Source organism: Copidosoma floridanum, unplaced genomic scaffold, assembly GCF_036245765.1.
Source record: "Copidosoma floridanum isolate Cflo_tuat_1 unplaced genomic scaffold, Cflo_Japanese_pri ptg000024l, whole genome shotgun sequence".
NCBI lineage: Eukaryota > Metazoa > Arthropoda > Insecta > Hymenoptera > Encyrtidae > Copidosoma > Copidosoma floridanum.
The window spans coordinates 1,410,544-1,423,432 of NW_028321901.1; the positions used below are offsets into that span (position 1 = coordinate 1,410,544).

Below are 12,889 nucleotides of genomic sequence, written 5' to 3' on the forward strand. Positions count from 1 at the left end.
GGTCAAGTTAGCTGAATTCAAGATGGTGGATCCAAGATGGTGGCAAAACTTATCAAAAATCGACCGATTTGTGTCAAGTATGGTTTACAAGGTGATTATGGATTGCTGATAACAAATCCTTAGTCCAATTAGCCAAGTTCGAAACGTTGGATCCAAGATGGCAGCAAATATCATAAAAAACAACCAATTTGTACAAATTGCAGTAGGATACAATTTACTTTATTCCAGAAAGCCCAAAAACGGCTAAAACTCCTACTATCTACGAATTTTTATTCCATCTACCTAATTTTGGGCTTATTTTGTTTCTTTGATAAAAGACTACAAGGATCTAACTCTCAGAGTAAAAAAAATTTGTTTAGTACATGCAAATGAGGTGTATGTACATGTATATACATAACAATGGTGAATTCAGAAAATAAACTGGCTTTCTATCGATAAAGACAGAATGTTATTTTATCTTATCCATATCTTGGCTTTTTTCTGTTAAATTTTACTTATCAAAGCCCTTCTTATTTTTTTGACTTTCAAAAACCTGAAAAAACATCGTATTTCGATATTTGGAGCATTCCTCTTTATCAATTGGACAGCAAATACAATTTATTCCAATCTATAGTCTTTTTTATTATAAGAAAAACGTATAAGACTAAAGTACATATCTTATATTTCCTCGCATAATTACGTTGTATAGCAAACTTGACACAAATCAGTTGATTTTTAAAAAATTTTGTTGCCATCTTGGATCTGACATCTCGAATCTGGCTAACTTGACTCCAAATTCATGATTAGCTACCCAAAAAATCCCTGAAAACCAAATTTGGTTCGTATCGGTTGATTTTCAATAATTTTAGCTATTACATTGGATCCGCCATCTTAAATTTGGATAATTTGACCCCAAATTCGTAAGTAACGACCCGAAAAACCCCTAAATACCAAATTTGGTACATATCGGTTGATTTTTGATAATTTTAGCCACCATCTTGGATCCGCCATCTTAAATTTAGCTAACTTGACCCTAAATTCGTGATCAGTGACCCGAAAAATCCCTGAATATCATATTTGGTACAAATCGGTTAATTTTTTATAATCTTCCCCACCATCTTGGATCCGCGATGTTTAAATTGGCCATTCTGATATCAGATTCGTGATTAGCGAACCTAAAAACCCTTGTATGCCCATATTTTTACAAATCGGTTTTATTTTAACAACGTCTTATACATCCAGAGTATTTTGACTATCAAAATTTGCTCTATATATACCTAAGAAACATATATATAAAAAGTCGTTACACGTCTGAGGGACTTGGATCATTGTAGGATATCGTTTCACAAATAAAATAAGCCCAAAATCGTTTGATTTGAGCAAATACCCATTGGAAGCACGAATTTTGAGCATTTTTTGGGCTTTTCAGCCCACTGTCGCATCGACTTGGCAGACCGGGCCACGGGAAATGACGGTGTGAGGCAGCGAAGCCTTAGCTAAGCAAGTGACAAGTTAGTGCTGCTGAGTAGCATGACCTTCGTTTTTGAGCTGTTGAGGCGTAAACTATTGCGCTCAGCCCAAGCGACGACCTTTGCAATCTCCTGATCCAGTATGCGTATGGCCTTACGTATGTTATTGGGATCGGCTTTAAGCCAGATTAGCGTGTCGTCAGCAAATTTTACGCATTTAGCTTTGGTCAAATTAGAAGCAATGTCTGCTACGTATATAGAGAAGAGCAGTGGGCCAATAACACTGCCTTGAGGTACGCTGGAGGTGAGACTAAGTGGAGCGGAAGATGTGCCATTGTCGCGCGTCACAACCTGACTGCGTCTCGTGAAGTACGACCAGAACAAGCAGAGTGACTGATCATTGCAACCAAGAGCTCTAAGCTTACGGAGGAGTATTGTGTGGGTGACCGTGTCAAAAGCCTTAGAGAAATTAAAAAGCACAAGAAAAGTAACACGGCCTTTGCCAATGGACAGTCTGACATCCTTCGTAAGTGTGAGTAGCGTGGTTTGGGTGCTGCGCCCTCTGCGATAGTCATGCTGGTTTTGGTCAAAGAGATTTTTCACTTGCAAATATGCCATGAGCTGATTAGCTGCTAGTTTTTCAAGCACTCTTGGAAGCTCAGGGAACAATGCTTTTGGATGGATGTCAGAGAAAGAGAGTTGACCGTTTTGCTCTTGGCAAGAGACACGACCAGGTCTTGTTTCCATTGATCAAGAAATTCGCCACCTAGAAGAGATGCGTTGAATAAATCGATGCACGCTGAGAGCAAAGAGGAAGAAAGTATCTTGAGCATTTGAGAGATGACTGCGTCTGTCCCCCTGAAATTAGAGGTAAGTGACGCGATGGCTGATTGAACCTCAAGAGTGGTAAAAGGTCAAAAAGCAAAAGTGATGTCCGTAGGCAGAGGAGGTATGGAGTTGTAGATGTTGTTAAGCTCTGGGGCGGTTGTTGAAGGGCAGGCAGAGGAAATGGTTGCACAGTGACAATTAGGGTCATCAGATGTGAAATTCTTAAGCGGGGAGGGCGTTAGGAATGGTGTGGAGCCCATGCCTAAGGACCGAAGAACTCTACACTAAGCGCCAGCATTGGGGGCAGCGTGAATGTTGTTAGCTAGATGACGAGCCCGTGCACTGTCCCATAAATTTTTGACAATCGTGCGAAGAGAACGATACTATTGAAGTAGCGCAGGAGAGGTCGACCTTCGATAAGATCTGTAGACTCTGTCACGATGTTCAATGAGGGCACGTATGTCAGGAGTAACCCAAGGGCGCTGGCGAGAGCTCTATGTGACAGGATGTATTAGGACGACTGCATCAAAAGCGGCAATGATGTTAGCAGTCAGTGCGTCAGCCAGGTCAGATGAAGTGGGCAGTTGTTCTGTTCCAGTGGGCTGGTAATAAGTTAGAGCGTTGAAGGCTGCATGTAGATTTGGGGCATGTATCCAGTGTAGTGGCCTGACAAAGCGAGAGATCTTGGTAACAAGCAATCGCGGGAGTTTGAGAGATATTTCAGTTCAATCGTAAACCTACTGTTAAAAGATCACGTGATTTATAATAATGGGCCACCATTAGGAGGTCGTTGACAATAAATAGATCAAGACAGGTATGTGAAATATGGTTGAGTTGATCAGCGTGATGAGTAGGGGCTGATAGTACTAACATGAGTTATAAATCTTAATGGCTTTAAGTAAACAAGTAAATTCTGGTTAGGTGCGGCACATATCTGCATCGAAGTCACCAGCGATAACTGTTTGAAGGTATAACGGTGAGTGTTGGTTGAGAAGACCGAAAAACTCAACAGGATATTAGGCCTTGGATCGTCGATAGATAACGGCCATGAGCAATGAGATGGAAGGGGCTCGTTTTGAGACAGCAAAGAACCTAGCTTTCTGATTAAAAGGCACTGGTGATCAAGCAAGGACAGTTGCTGCATAAGATTTACGTATCTATAATGCGACGCTGCCTCCTGCATATTTGTCTACACCATCGGCTCGAAACAGTTTAAAGTTAGGTAGTTCCACCATAGTATCGACGTCATTGCTTTTAAAAACTTTACAGTAGTAGCTATTATATCGTGGTAATTTTTGGATGCTCTGTCTAGTAAAGAAGAAAAGTGAGTTTTAAGTCTGTGGATGTTGACGTGTGCTATTATTAAGTTTTGTTTGTTTTTGCGCCTAAAGTTAAAGTTGCTATTGTTAGTATGTAGGGGAATTGAAAGAAAGGATGAAGAAGTAATCGAGTTCTATAAATCCTATTGCTGTGTGTTGCTATCCATGGGAGCTTCTGTGGTGGGCTTGGGGTGACGCTTAAGAAGAACAAGATCCTCCTCGGCGTTAATTTGAGTGAAAGGAGAATTGCAAAGTCCCACGCATCATGATGCACATGTTCACTACGAGAGGCTAAGCATAATTCAACTCATAAGCACGTAGGAGGGCCTTGTGCTAAAAAGTGTAGACTTCAGTGGGCCAGAGTGTCTGGATGGAGATTCTGCCCAGACAGCTAGAGCCAAATATGGCATCAAGAGAAAGTTCGGCTACCTCAGGCAAGTGGCATAAAAGTAGACCACGTGCAGCCGGGAAGGAGAGTGTAGGACCGTTGCCCGTGAGGAGGGACCCAAGGAAGGATTACTAGCAAGAGCCTTCTTTGGCACCCAAGGGTAAGTGCTAATTACCACAGAAAAAAAACCGGGAGATCAATTTTTGAAAAGATTAAAGAAAATTTCTTGCGTGGGTTGGACGGAGCAGCAACCGCTGGCAGGCCCAACAGGATCATCTCGCATCCATCACTGTAAGCGCCAGGTTGCGTATGGCCTCCGCTAAAGCCTTCAATATTGCTCAGGCGTATGTTAATAGTAGTTATAGAGCGAAAGTAATCATTTAAAGTACTCGAGCACGTTTCAAAAATTTTGGAATGCTTTTCAATGATACGCCGTAGGTACTCGGGACAGCCGGCGATGAGTCGATAAAGCAGTTCAGTGTTGAACCTAGCACAAACAGTGACACCTCTTGGAGAACGGCAGAACTAGAAGCTACTGGTGCCAAATTTGCTCCAGACGAAGTCGCTGACCAGGAAACAGCAGCCTTGGGAGCTAATAGGCAACTGACCTGAGTCGAGCACAAAGGGTTGGGGCAGGAGAGGGTGTGAGAATGAGAACGAGGAATATTGTCGTTGATCGATGCAACTCCGATAACTAAGACTATTATAGGTAGTACAGTGTACCTGGGGTTCACCTCTGAAGATAAATATCAAGCAGTAAGAATAAACCGACCTAGGCATCTGGGAATAGGCCAGGCTGTTGACAATGAAGGTGTCGTGCGCTCGTGCTACTGCGTTGGTGAAGAATGTGTGTCTTCCTTTGAGATTAGGATACAGGCCTTGGAGACGCTCTACAAATCTTTAATTTCCCTGATTCTAGAAGCAAATGAGGGCCCTGATAACAGGTGTATAGGCTCCTGATCTTGGAAGGTGTTAATTTTGCTGTCAATTACTCAACAAAAGATACAAGTATGGTTGTTCAGGAGATAAAAATAGGACACGGTACTAAACACGTATTGATGGCTACCTACCAAAAGAAAAAGTAGAGAATGATAGTTTTCGTTAAAAAAGTGACATCATCTTCGGGGCTATTTTGCGAAGCAAGGCCCAAAAGACATCATATAGCCACAAAGCGATGGTGCTTATGTGGCAAATCCTACTTTTTCTATCGAAGGCACACTAGTCACTCAAAAATGCCCGAGGTAAGTAACTTCAATTTTTTTACTATGGGTACAAAATGCAACTGTCGCTTTACATCCTCAGATAACACTTAGCACCCTTGTAATCACTTTGGGCACAAAAATGAACCTTGCGCCATTCGTAAGAATAACATTATACGTGACTCGGGCACCAACAGACAATAACTACTTGCTTCGGGCGGTCATGTTTGTACTTTGTATCTTGGTGACGTAATGGACCATTTTTTTCGGTTATTGATTATTCATTATATACAATTCATGTTTATTACAAAAATAAATGTTTTTCTACAGTTAATTTATCTACGAAGACCGTAAAAACAGTACAAGTAATAACTTACCACAGTTACTAAAAAAATAATACAGTTTATTGCTAGTAATTAATTAATTTATTAAAAATCCTTATTAAGATACTAAAACAAAGAAGTTAACTTTTAAGGTACGTGAAATTTTACGTTAGGATAATAGAATATTTATATATTCAAGATTTTTGAATGTTTGTGAATATTTTAAATTTTTCGCCAGGAAAGTATCCTACCATATCAATGCCACATCTTGTCCACCTTTGTTTAAATGGCTGTGGGTACAAACAAAAATATACGACTTCAATTTGCCACATATATTTTATCATTGATATTTCTGATTATCTATAGGACGACTTAACTAGGAAAAGATCATACATCCACCCTTTCGTCTTGTGAGACATTGTTGTTCTTTACTACCATCAGCAAATCTCCATGCTACGGTAAAGACTATTATATCAGTTGTCTACTTATATCATAACCTAATGATTAGGTCATACAAAAAAGATTACCTAGATACCTGGAAGGAAGTGGTGGAGCAGAGTCTTGAAGTTTAGCCCTCCAGGCAGGTAGAAAGCTCTCTACCAACTTATCCACTGAAAACTCTTAACGCTGCGTGCTATCTACTGTACAATTAGGATGTACCTATAGCCGATATCACACTGTTGGCTGATTTATTTAGTTTGAAGAATACGCCTATCCCAATTATACACAAAAAAATTTGGCTTGTAGCTAACTTATCGAAAACAATATTTTTGGTTAAAGGCCGAGATGGAAGAATAAGGATTTAAGCATTTTGTGATACCCAGATCTAATTTATGTTGTTCTTACAACTTTCCGGCTTATATTTATCGGTAAATATATAAAATAGAAATAAAAATATTAAATTCAGCCAATATGCATGAGATATACCGGCAACAATACTTAATTCTAGATCCTTGAAAATTTGAAGTATGCAAATCTGAAGTAAATAGTAGCGTAGTCATCGAGATTTCGTCTGCTGTCTAAAATTCACCTAGTCGCGCTCCTGCACAACTTTATAGCTGTTTGGTAACTAGTTGGCTATATGAAAATCTGCTGGTTAATATTCTACTAATTACTTGTGTTCTTACCGTAATGTTTTTTTTAATTTTTGTCATTCCAACATTCAGGTATCTCTTGCACTTCATTTTTTTTTAATTTTTAAAACTTTTTTTACAGTTCCATTTGGTAATTCTGCATGTTTATCATAATGTTGAAAATTTTCTTTGGGTATGTGTTGTTTTTCAGTGGAGAAGTAGTAGAGTCACTTTCTATTTCTTTATTCTTCAAAAAATTACTGTATATTTCTTGTGACGTCGGTATTGACTTTTTCGGCCAATCCGTGATGACGTTATACCATAGATCGCTAAGATTTTTTAAAAACAAAAATCATTAAAATAAGATAATAAAAAGTGTAATAATGATGTAGACGACACTAAAAAAGGAGAATTATGTATGGGGATAAATGGAAACCAATCCTAGTGACTCAATAAGCAGCTTCAGCATTTTCATAAGTCAATACACAAGAAATATGTGTAGTTTAATTTTCACAACAGCGTACTAGGTTCTTAGTGTGTCATTCTACAGTTACCCATTAGAAAAAATATCTTCTAACCTATATTATCTGATTTTTTGTGTAGAGCGTTCCACATAAAACTCCAACTATTCCCTATACATCTGTTGACACCCACCGCTTTTTCGCGCACTTTTTTCGTGGCATGTTACTAACACCATACTAACCTTCACTGGCTCTGACAGTTACCCACACCCTTTTATGTTAGTACGTCATTTATTTATAAATTTATTACATTAGCAAACTACAGTAAGACATTAGCTTCAGAAACAAACCAATGTGTGTGTGTGTGTGTGTGTAATGGTGGTCATTATTTGCAGGAAATATGGGGATATATTTATCAACAACAAGGTAAATGCATGTGGCTACTTTTGGAGAAACGGGGATAGAAAATAACAGAAATGTAACACTAGAAGTCTGAGACCTAGATACCGTTGTAAAAGAGGACAAGATTAGAGAAACTTTTGTAACGACTTTGGGATATAAAAAACTAAAATCTTAGAGTAGCATTTTTTAATTCGATGCCAGAAGACAAAGTTATGATGCTAATAACGGTAAACAAATCTACCGCAAACCAAGCATGTAACAGTTGTTATGGATACGAACATGTCTCAGGTAATTGCAAATAAGAAAAAAGGTCTAAGTTAAGTTATTTTGTGAAAGTGTCAACCACCAGAAGGAAGAAGGCCACAGTCTAAGACAGTGTTTCATCTGCTGAATAGTGAAAAAAAAGCACGAACTGTTAGTGGGAGCTACCGGAAGATTAGAAAAGCGCTATAAGAGGTAAAAAAAAGCTCAATAAGGGCGTATCTAAGTCAACAATATAGTAAGAAGAAGTAAGGGCTTACGTAGACCCACGCTACACTGAATACATTCACTTAACAACGGCAGAAAGCATAAAGCACACACAAGGTCTGGCAAAAACTACAGCCTACAAAGACGGGCAACACACAGGTGCTAAGTCTGAGGAAACACGAGTTCTTTTTAGTACACGTCAGGTGGTAGTACCTCTCTCTGGTATGCGTAACCAAGTAAATTCATCTAATGAAGCTGTATGTCTCGTAAACAAGAAGTGTGCAGTGGGCTGACTAATCTAGGCTTACTACTACAAACGAGGCTATATGGTGACACTTTTTAGTACACTGTTTTCAACAGCCTTCTCTGGCAGCTCTTTCACTGTGGTTATTGGTTAGTGTCATTTTTGTTTATATACTTAATATACTTGGAAAATATCAAAACAAGCATTTGCTACACACAAACATTATTTTAACACATTTGACAGAATACATTAAATATAAAATACCATAGCAGTCCCTGCTGAACTGAAGGAAATTTGCAACTTTCAGCTGGCCCCAGAAAAAAGCACCTCGGCAACGCAGAGAACTGCTGTGCTAATTTATATAGTTTTCAGATTTATATATTTGAAACAAGAGTAGTGCTGACTTTCTTCTCGGAGAAAAAGTTCTCCAGGTGGTAACCCTACTAAGAGAATTTATGATCTGTATTATTCCAGTGCAAGCTCGATTAGCTGCCGCAGGCTCCACGGATTCTGACGGAAGGAATTACAAGTATTCTTTGGGTGGACTGAAAAAACTCCATCTTTTACTATCGAGCTCCACTGGTTCAGGATAGAAGGACAGCTGCACTAGCTTGGACAACAATGCAAGTGTAAAAAGTGACTTAAATTTTTTTAGTAGTAAGACCTAAGAAAACCTTAAAAACATTCATGATTTCAGACAAAGAGAAATGGAACAGTGAAAAAAAGAAAAAGCTTTTTTTAATTAAGTCCAAGAAGAACTCAAAAAGCTAATTAAAACATCAATGTAGGATATGTTGATACCCAGACAAAGTAATCATGGATGGTACTAGGAAAGTGCTTCTATCATTAAACGAAAGTGAAATAGAAAGAGCTAGTTTTATAAAAATAGAGAGACTTTATTAGAAGTATATGGGCGGATTGTAAGAGATCTAGATACCAAGAATTTGAGTAACAAGCTCAGAGAAGAACGCTAAGAGGTGCGCTAGAAAAACTTGCAACTGCCAAACCAAAGAGGGATAGTTCAAGAAACTTAGAGAGGAAAAAAAAGTAAAGATCCTAAACAGTGGTACATAAGTACAGGAAAACTAGACACAGGGATTTTGTACTTGAGATAAAAACAGAAAGAAAAACACCAGCCCTACGACAAAAGTCTCTTTTGAAATTAATAAAAGAAAGACCTTTGCTGGAGTACAGCCGTCGATGAAGGCTGGTTTTAACGCTGCAAATTTTGGTATTGTGGTACAGAGTTGCATCACTATTAAAAAAAAGAATTGAAAGAAGAGCTAAAGTTGTAAAGGACGTCGCAGAATCCTGAGATCAAGTCAAATCGTGAGTGGCTGGTCAAAGTGGTCACCACTTCACGAAAATAGATGCTTAAGGTCTATGATCTAGACAGTATCATCGAAGATGGCAAAATTTAGGAATCCTTAAAGAAGCTCATAAAACTAAAATTAAGCTTTAATTATTCAGCTCCTTAGACTGGACGCTAAAGAACAAAGATGAAAGTTAAGTTTGTCTCCTGCCATGTTAAGAAAAGACTCACGTTGATGAGATGCTTCCAATGCCTACGGTATGGTCTTACATCACTGCAAATGCCTGTGGCATGTTTTACATGACTGCAAAGAAAAAAAAAGATCAAAGCTGCGTTTTTGATGTGGAATCACTAATTACTGCAAAGAAGATCGCAGTGGTACAGCACGGTGTTTTCTTTGAAAGATAGGAGACAAGAAACTCGTAGTGGGAACTATGTCCTATTTAGATAAGCGCTAGGAGATATCACAAAAGAAGCTAAAGTTAAATAAAAGTAAAAAGGCAAGACTACTTAAAAGAGAAAAGATTCATGAGGGCACACGTTGTGCTGAGTACGTTTACTTATGAGCTAGGGAAAGCATCAAGGTCATAGTGGTACTTACAAAAATGCAGCCTACAGACAAGGGTTAGATACGGATGCTGATTCTAAGGGATCTTGAGTTTTTTTCAGGACTTGGGAGTATTGGCCCCTCTATCAACTGGTACCAAGTTTGGTCAGAAATGCTGAAAAATACGGTGTCCTCTCTGGTGAAAGGGCGAGGGATTATTGGGTATTTATGGTCTTAAAAAAAATTTTGAAAGTCCCACACTACGGTATTCCCTGTGGTATAAATAAATATACCATGTTTCCCCTTTCTCAAAAAAAAACTACAGCTTCTACTTACTACTACAGCTACTTCTACTTCTACTACTGCTATTGCCGGTGTTGCTGCCATTTCGACATTAGATATTGCTACTACTTTGTATAAAAAATACTTTAATGCTGTCTTTTGTTTTCTTTCAAAAGACTTACGGTTTCTACAATATTCAGTAAAGAACACCTTCAAAAAGATGTATCATCAGATATTTGGCACACCCATGGGGTCTCCAATCTCTCCTCTTTTTGCAAACTTGGTGCTTGATGATTGTATCGAGTTTTGTTGAAAAAACCAAAAAAACAAATACGGCATAGAACGGCTCTTTTTCTTTACGTATGTTCATGACTCTATAGCTTTTATAAGAAAAACCACCATTGAAATTTTTCTCCAAACCTTTAATAATTATAACAAACATTTACAATTTACTCATGAAATCGAAACTAACAGCCAGATTAATTTCTTAGATTTTACTCTATTTCCACAAAACAATAGATTAAAAATGAATTGGTACCGTAAAGACACGTCTGGAAATAGACTTTTAAATTTTATGTCAGCCCATACAAGACAACAGAAAATAAATATCATATATAACTTAATAGATAGGACCATAAAACTGTCAGATTGTTCATTCCATAGCAATAATATCAAGTTTATAAGACAGATGTTGCACGAGAATGATTATCCTACACATTTTATTAACAAATATATAAAAAAAAGAATTATGAAAATCAACACTACAGAATCGTCAAATTGTACACTCACAATACGTGACACCTGCAATTTTATTAGTTTACCATATTTCCCTAACATTTTTGAAAAAACAAAGTTATATTTAAAAAAATTCCAAATCAGCACTATCCCCAAAATAACGAAAAAATTGAATCACATTGTGCAATTAGGTAAAGACAAAACAAATAAGTTAGACAATACCAATGTGGTATATGAAATTTCGTGCAATAACTGCTCTGCAAAATACACAGGTGAGACAAAGAGGGCACTTCAAGAGAGGAAAAGAGAACACAAAATCAATTACAAATCTAAATCTGTGGTATCGTTGCATCAAACTACTAACAATCATACCTTTAAATGGGATGATATCAAAATACTGGACAATGAGCCAAATTACAAGAAACGAATGATTTCTGAAATGCTACATATAGTGTCAGATGATGATAATATAAATAAGAAAGAAGACCTCTGTATCTCTGATATACCTCTTGATGTATCTGTGTGAATATGTGTGTTCTACTATAAATTGACAATTTTGCGAAATGTGGATGCTTTTGCCTATTTGACTTGCGTGCGAATGAACATCGTTACGTTAAATCTTTCCCTTCTGTGTTCATAATAAAGGTACTTGTAGCGTTTGTGTTTTATTTTATATTATTTGTTGGTTTTGTACTGATTTGTTGTTTATTTGTTAATAAAGCCTGAAGAGATCGACACTCGAGTCGACGAAACTTTGCTGTATTGAATAAAGAAAACGCGTTGTGTGTTTTTCATTTCAAAGTTTGCCCCAAAAGATCAACTAGTAAATTATTGAATTACAACAACTTCAAAATATTATGCTAAGGGCTGTGTGACAAGGACTTTTACGCAAGACATTATTTATGTTAACGATGTTCAATCAAACGTTTTCTTACCTAAATTAGGCAATTTGGTCTGACAAAAAATACTTGAATAATGTAATTATGTACAAATAAATTATGCTACGTCACTGACTAAGATAGTACCACAATTCAGTACACAAATAAAACATTTTAATTATTGATACCCTTATTTTATATTTAGAAGAACTAAATTGTTTATTTTCAGATGCAGCAGACTAAATTTTTAACGGTAACATCAGAACCACAAATTGCCTTGGTATCTACTTTAGCTACAGCGAAAGAAATAATCAAGAATGCTGAGACCCACTTATCTTGCACATCAACTATTCCAGATACCAACAACGATTTAGCCTCATTGCGTTGGAGAGAAGAAACGGTTGATATACACAAGCAAAACATTGGCTCTCAGATAGCTGCAATGAATGCAGCTACTGCTCAAATGCTTACATCAACTACTGGACAGCAAGATACTGTTGATTATGCTGCAGTAGAATCAGCAATTACGACGATAACAACAAATTTGCCAGAATTGACTAAGGGCGTGAGAATGATTGCTGCCTTAATAAAAGATAACTCCTCTGGTGATAAACTCTTAAATGCTGCACGTAAGCTTTGCTGGGCATTTTCTGATTTATTAAGGGCTACTGAGACTCGATCAAAAGAGGTAAGTCTTATTTAGCAAATTACTTTTTTCTAGAACTTTATAAGACTTGTCATCTGTAACAATACTGTCAAACTCTAAATAGTAAAATACTATATAACGAAAATTTTTGTATGATAAAACAAAATTTGTTTAAAGTTAAAACATTATAATAAGCCATTCTTTCTGACCAAATTTTTAGTAACTAAAACACATTATTTGATGTTTATAATACTTCTGTATTTTGACATATCAAGTATGTTCTTAAGCACACATTATATCTATGTATGTGAGCACCTAAATGTATAAAGTGAGTTA

The 12,889-nt window shown here is 37.3% G+C and overlaps 1 protein-coding gene across 1 annotated transcript in view; it reads left to right on the forward strand.

Moving 5' to 3' along the window:
• Positions 1–12,889, forward strand: part of LOC106637206 (Talin_middle and talin-RS domain-containing protein rhea) — a 912,483-nt gene that overhangs the window by 340,376 nt on the left and 559,218 nt on the right. The window contains exon 7 of the mRNA XM_089595075.1: positions 12,137–12,595. Within this exon, the coding sequence (XP_089451201.1) occupies positions 12,137–12,595 (459 nt within the window). The remainder of the gene's footprint in view (positions 1–12,136; positions 12,596–12,889) is intronic.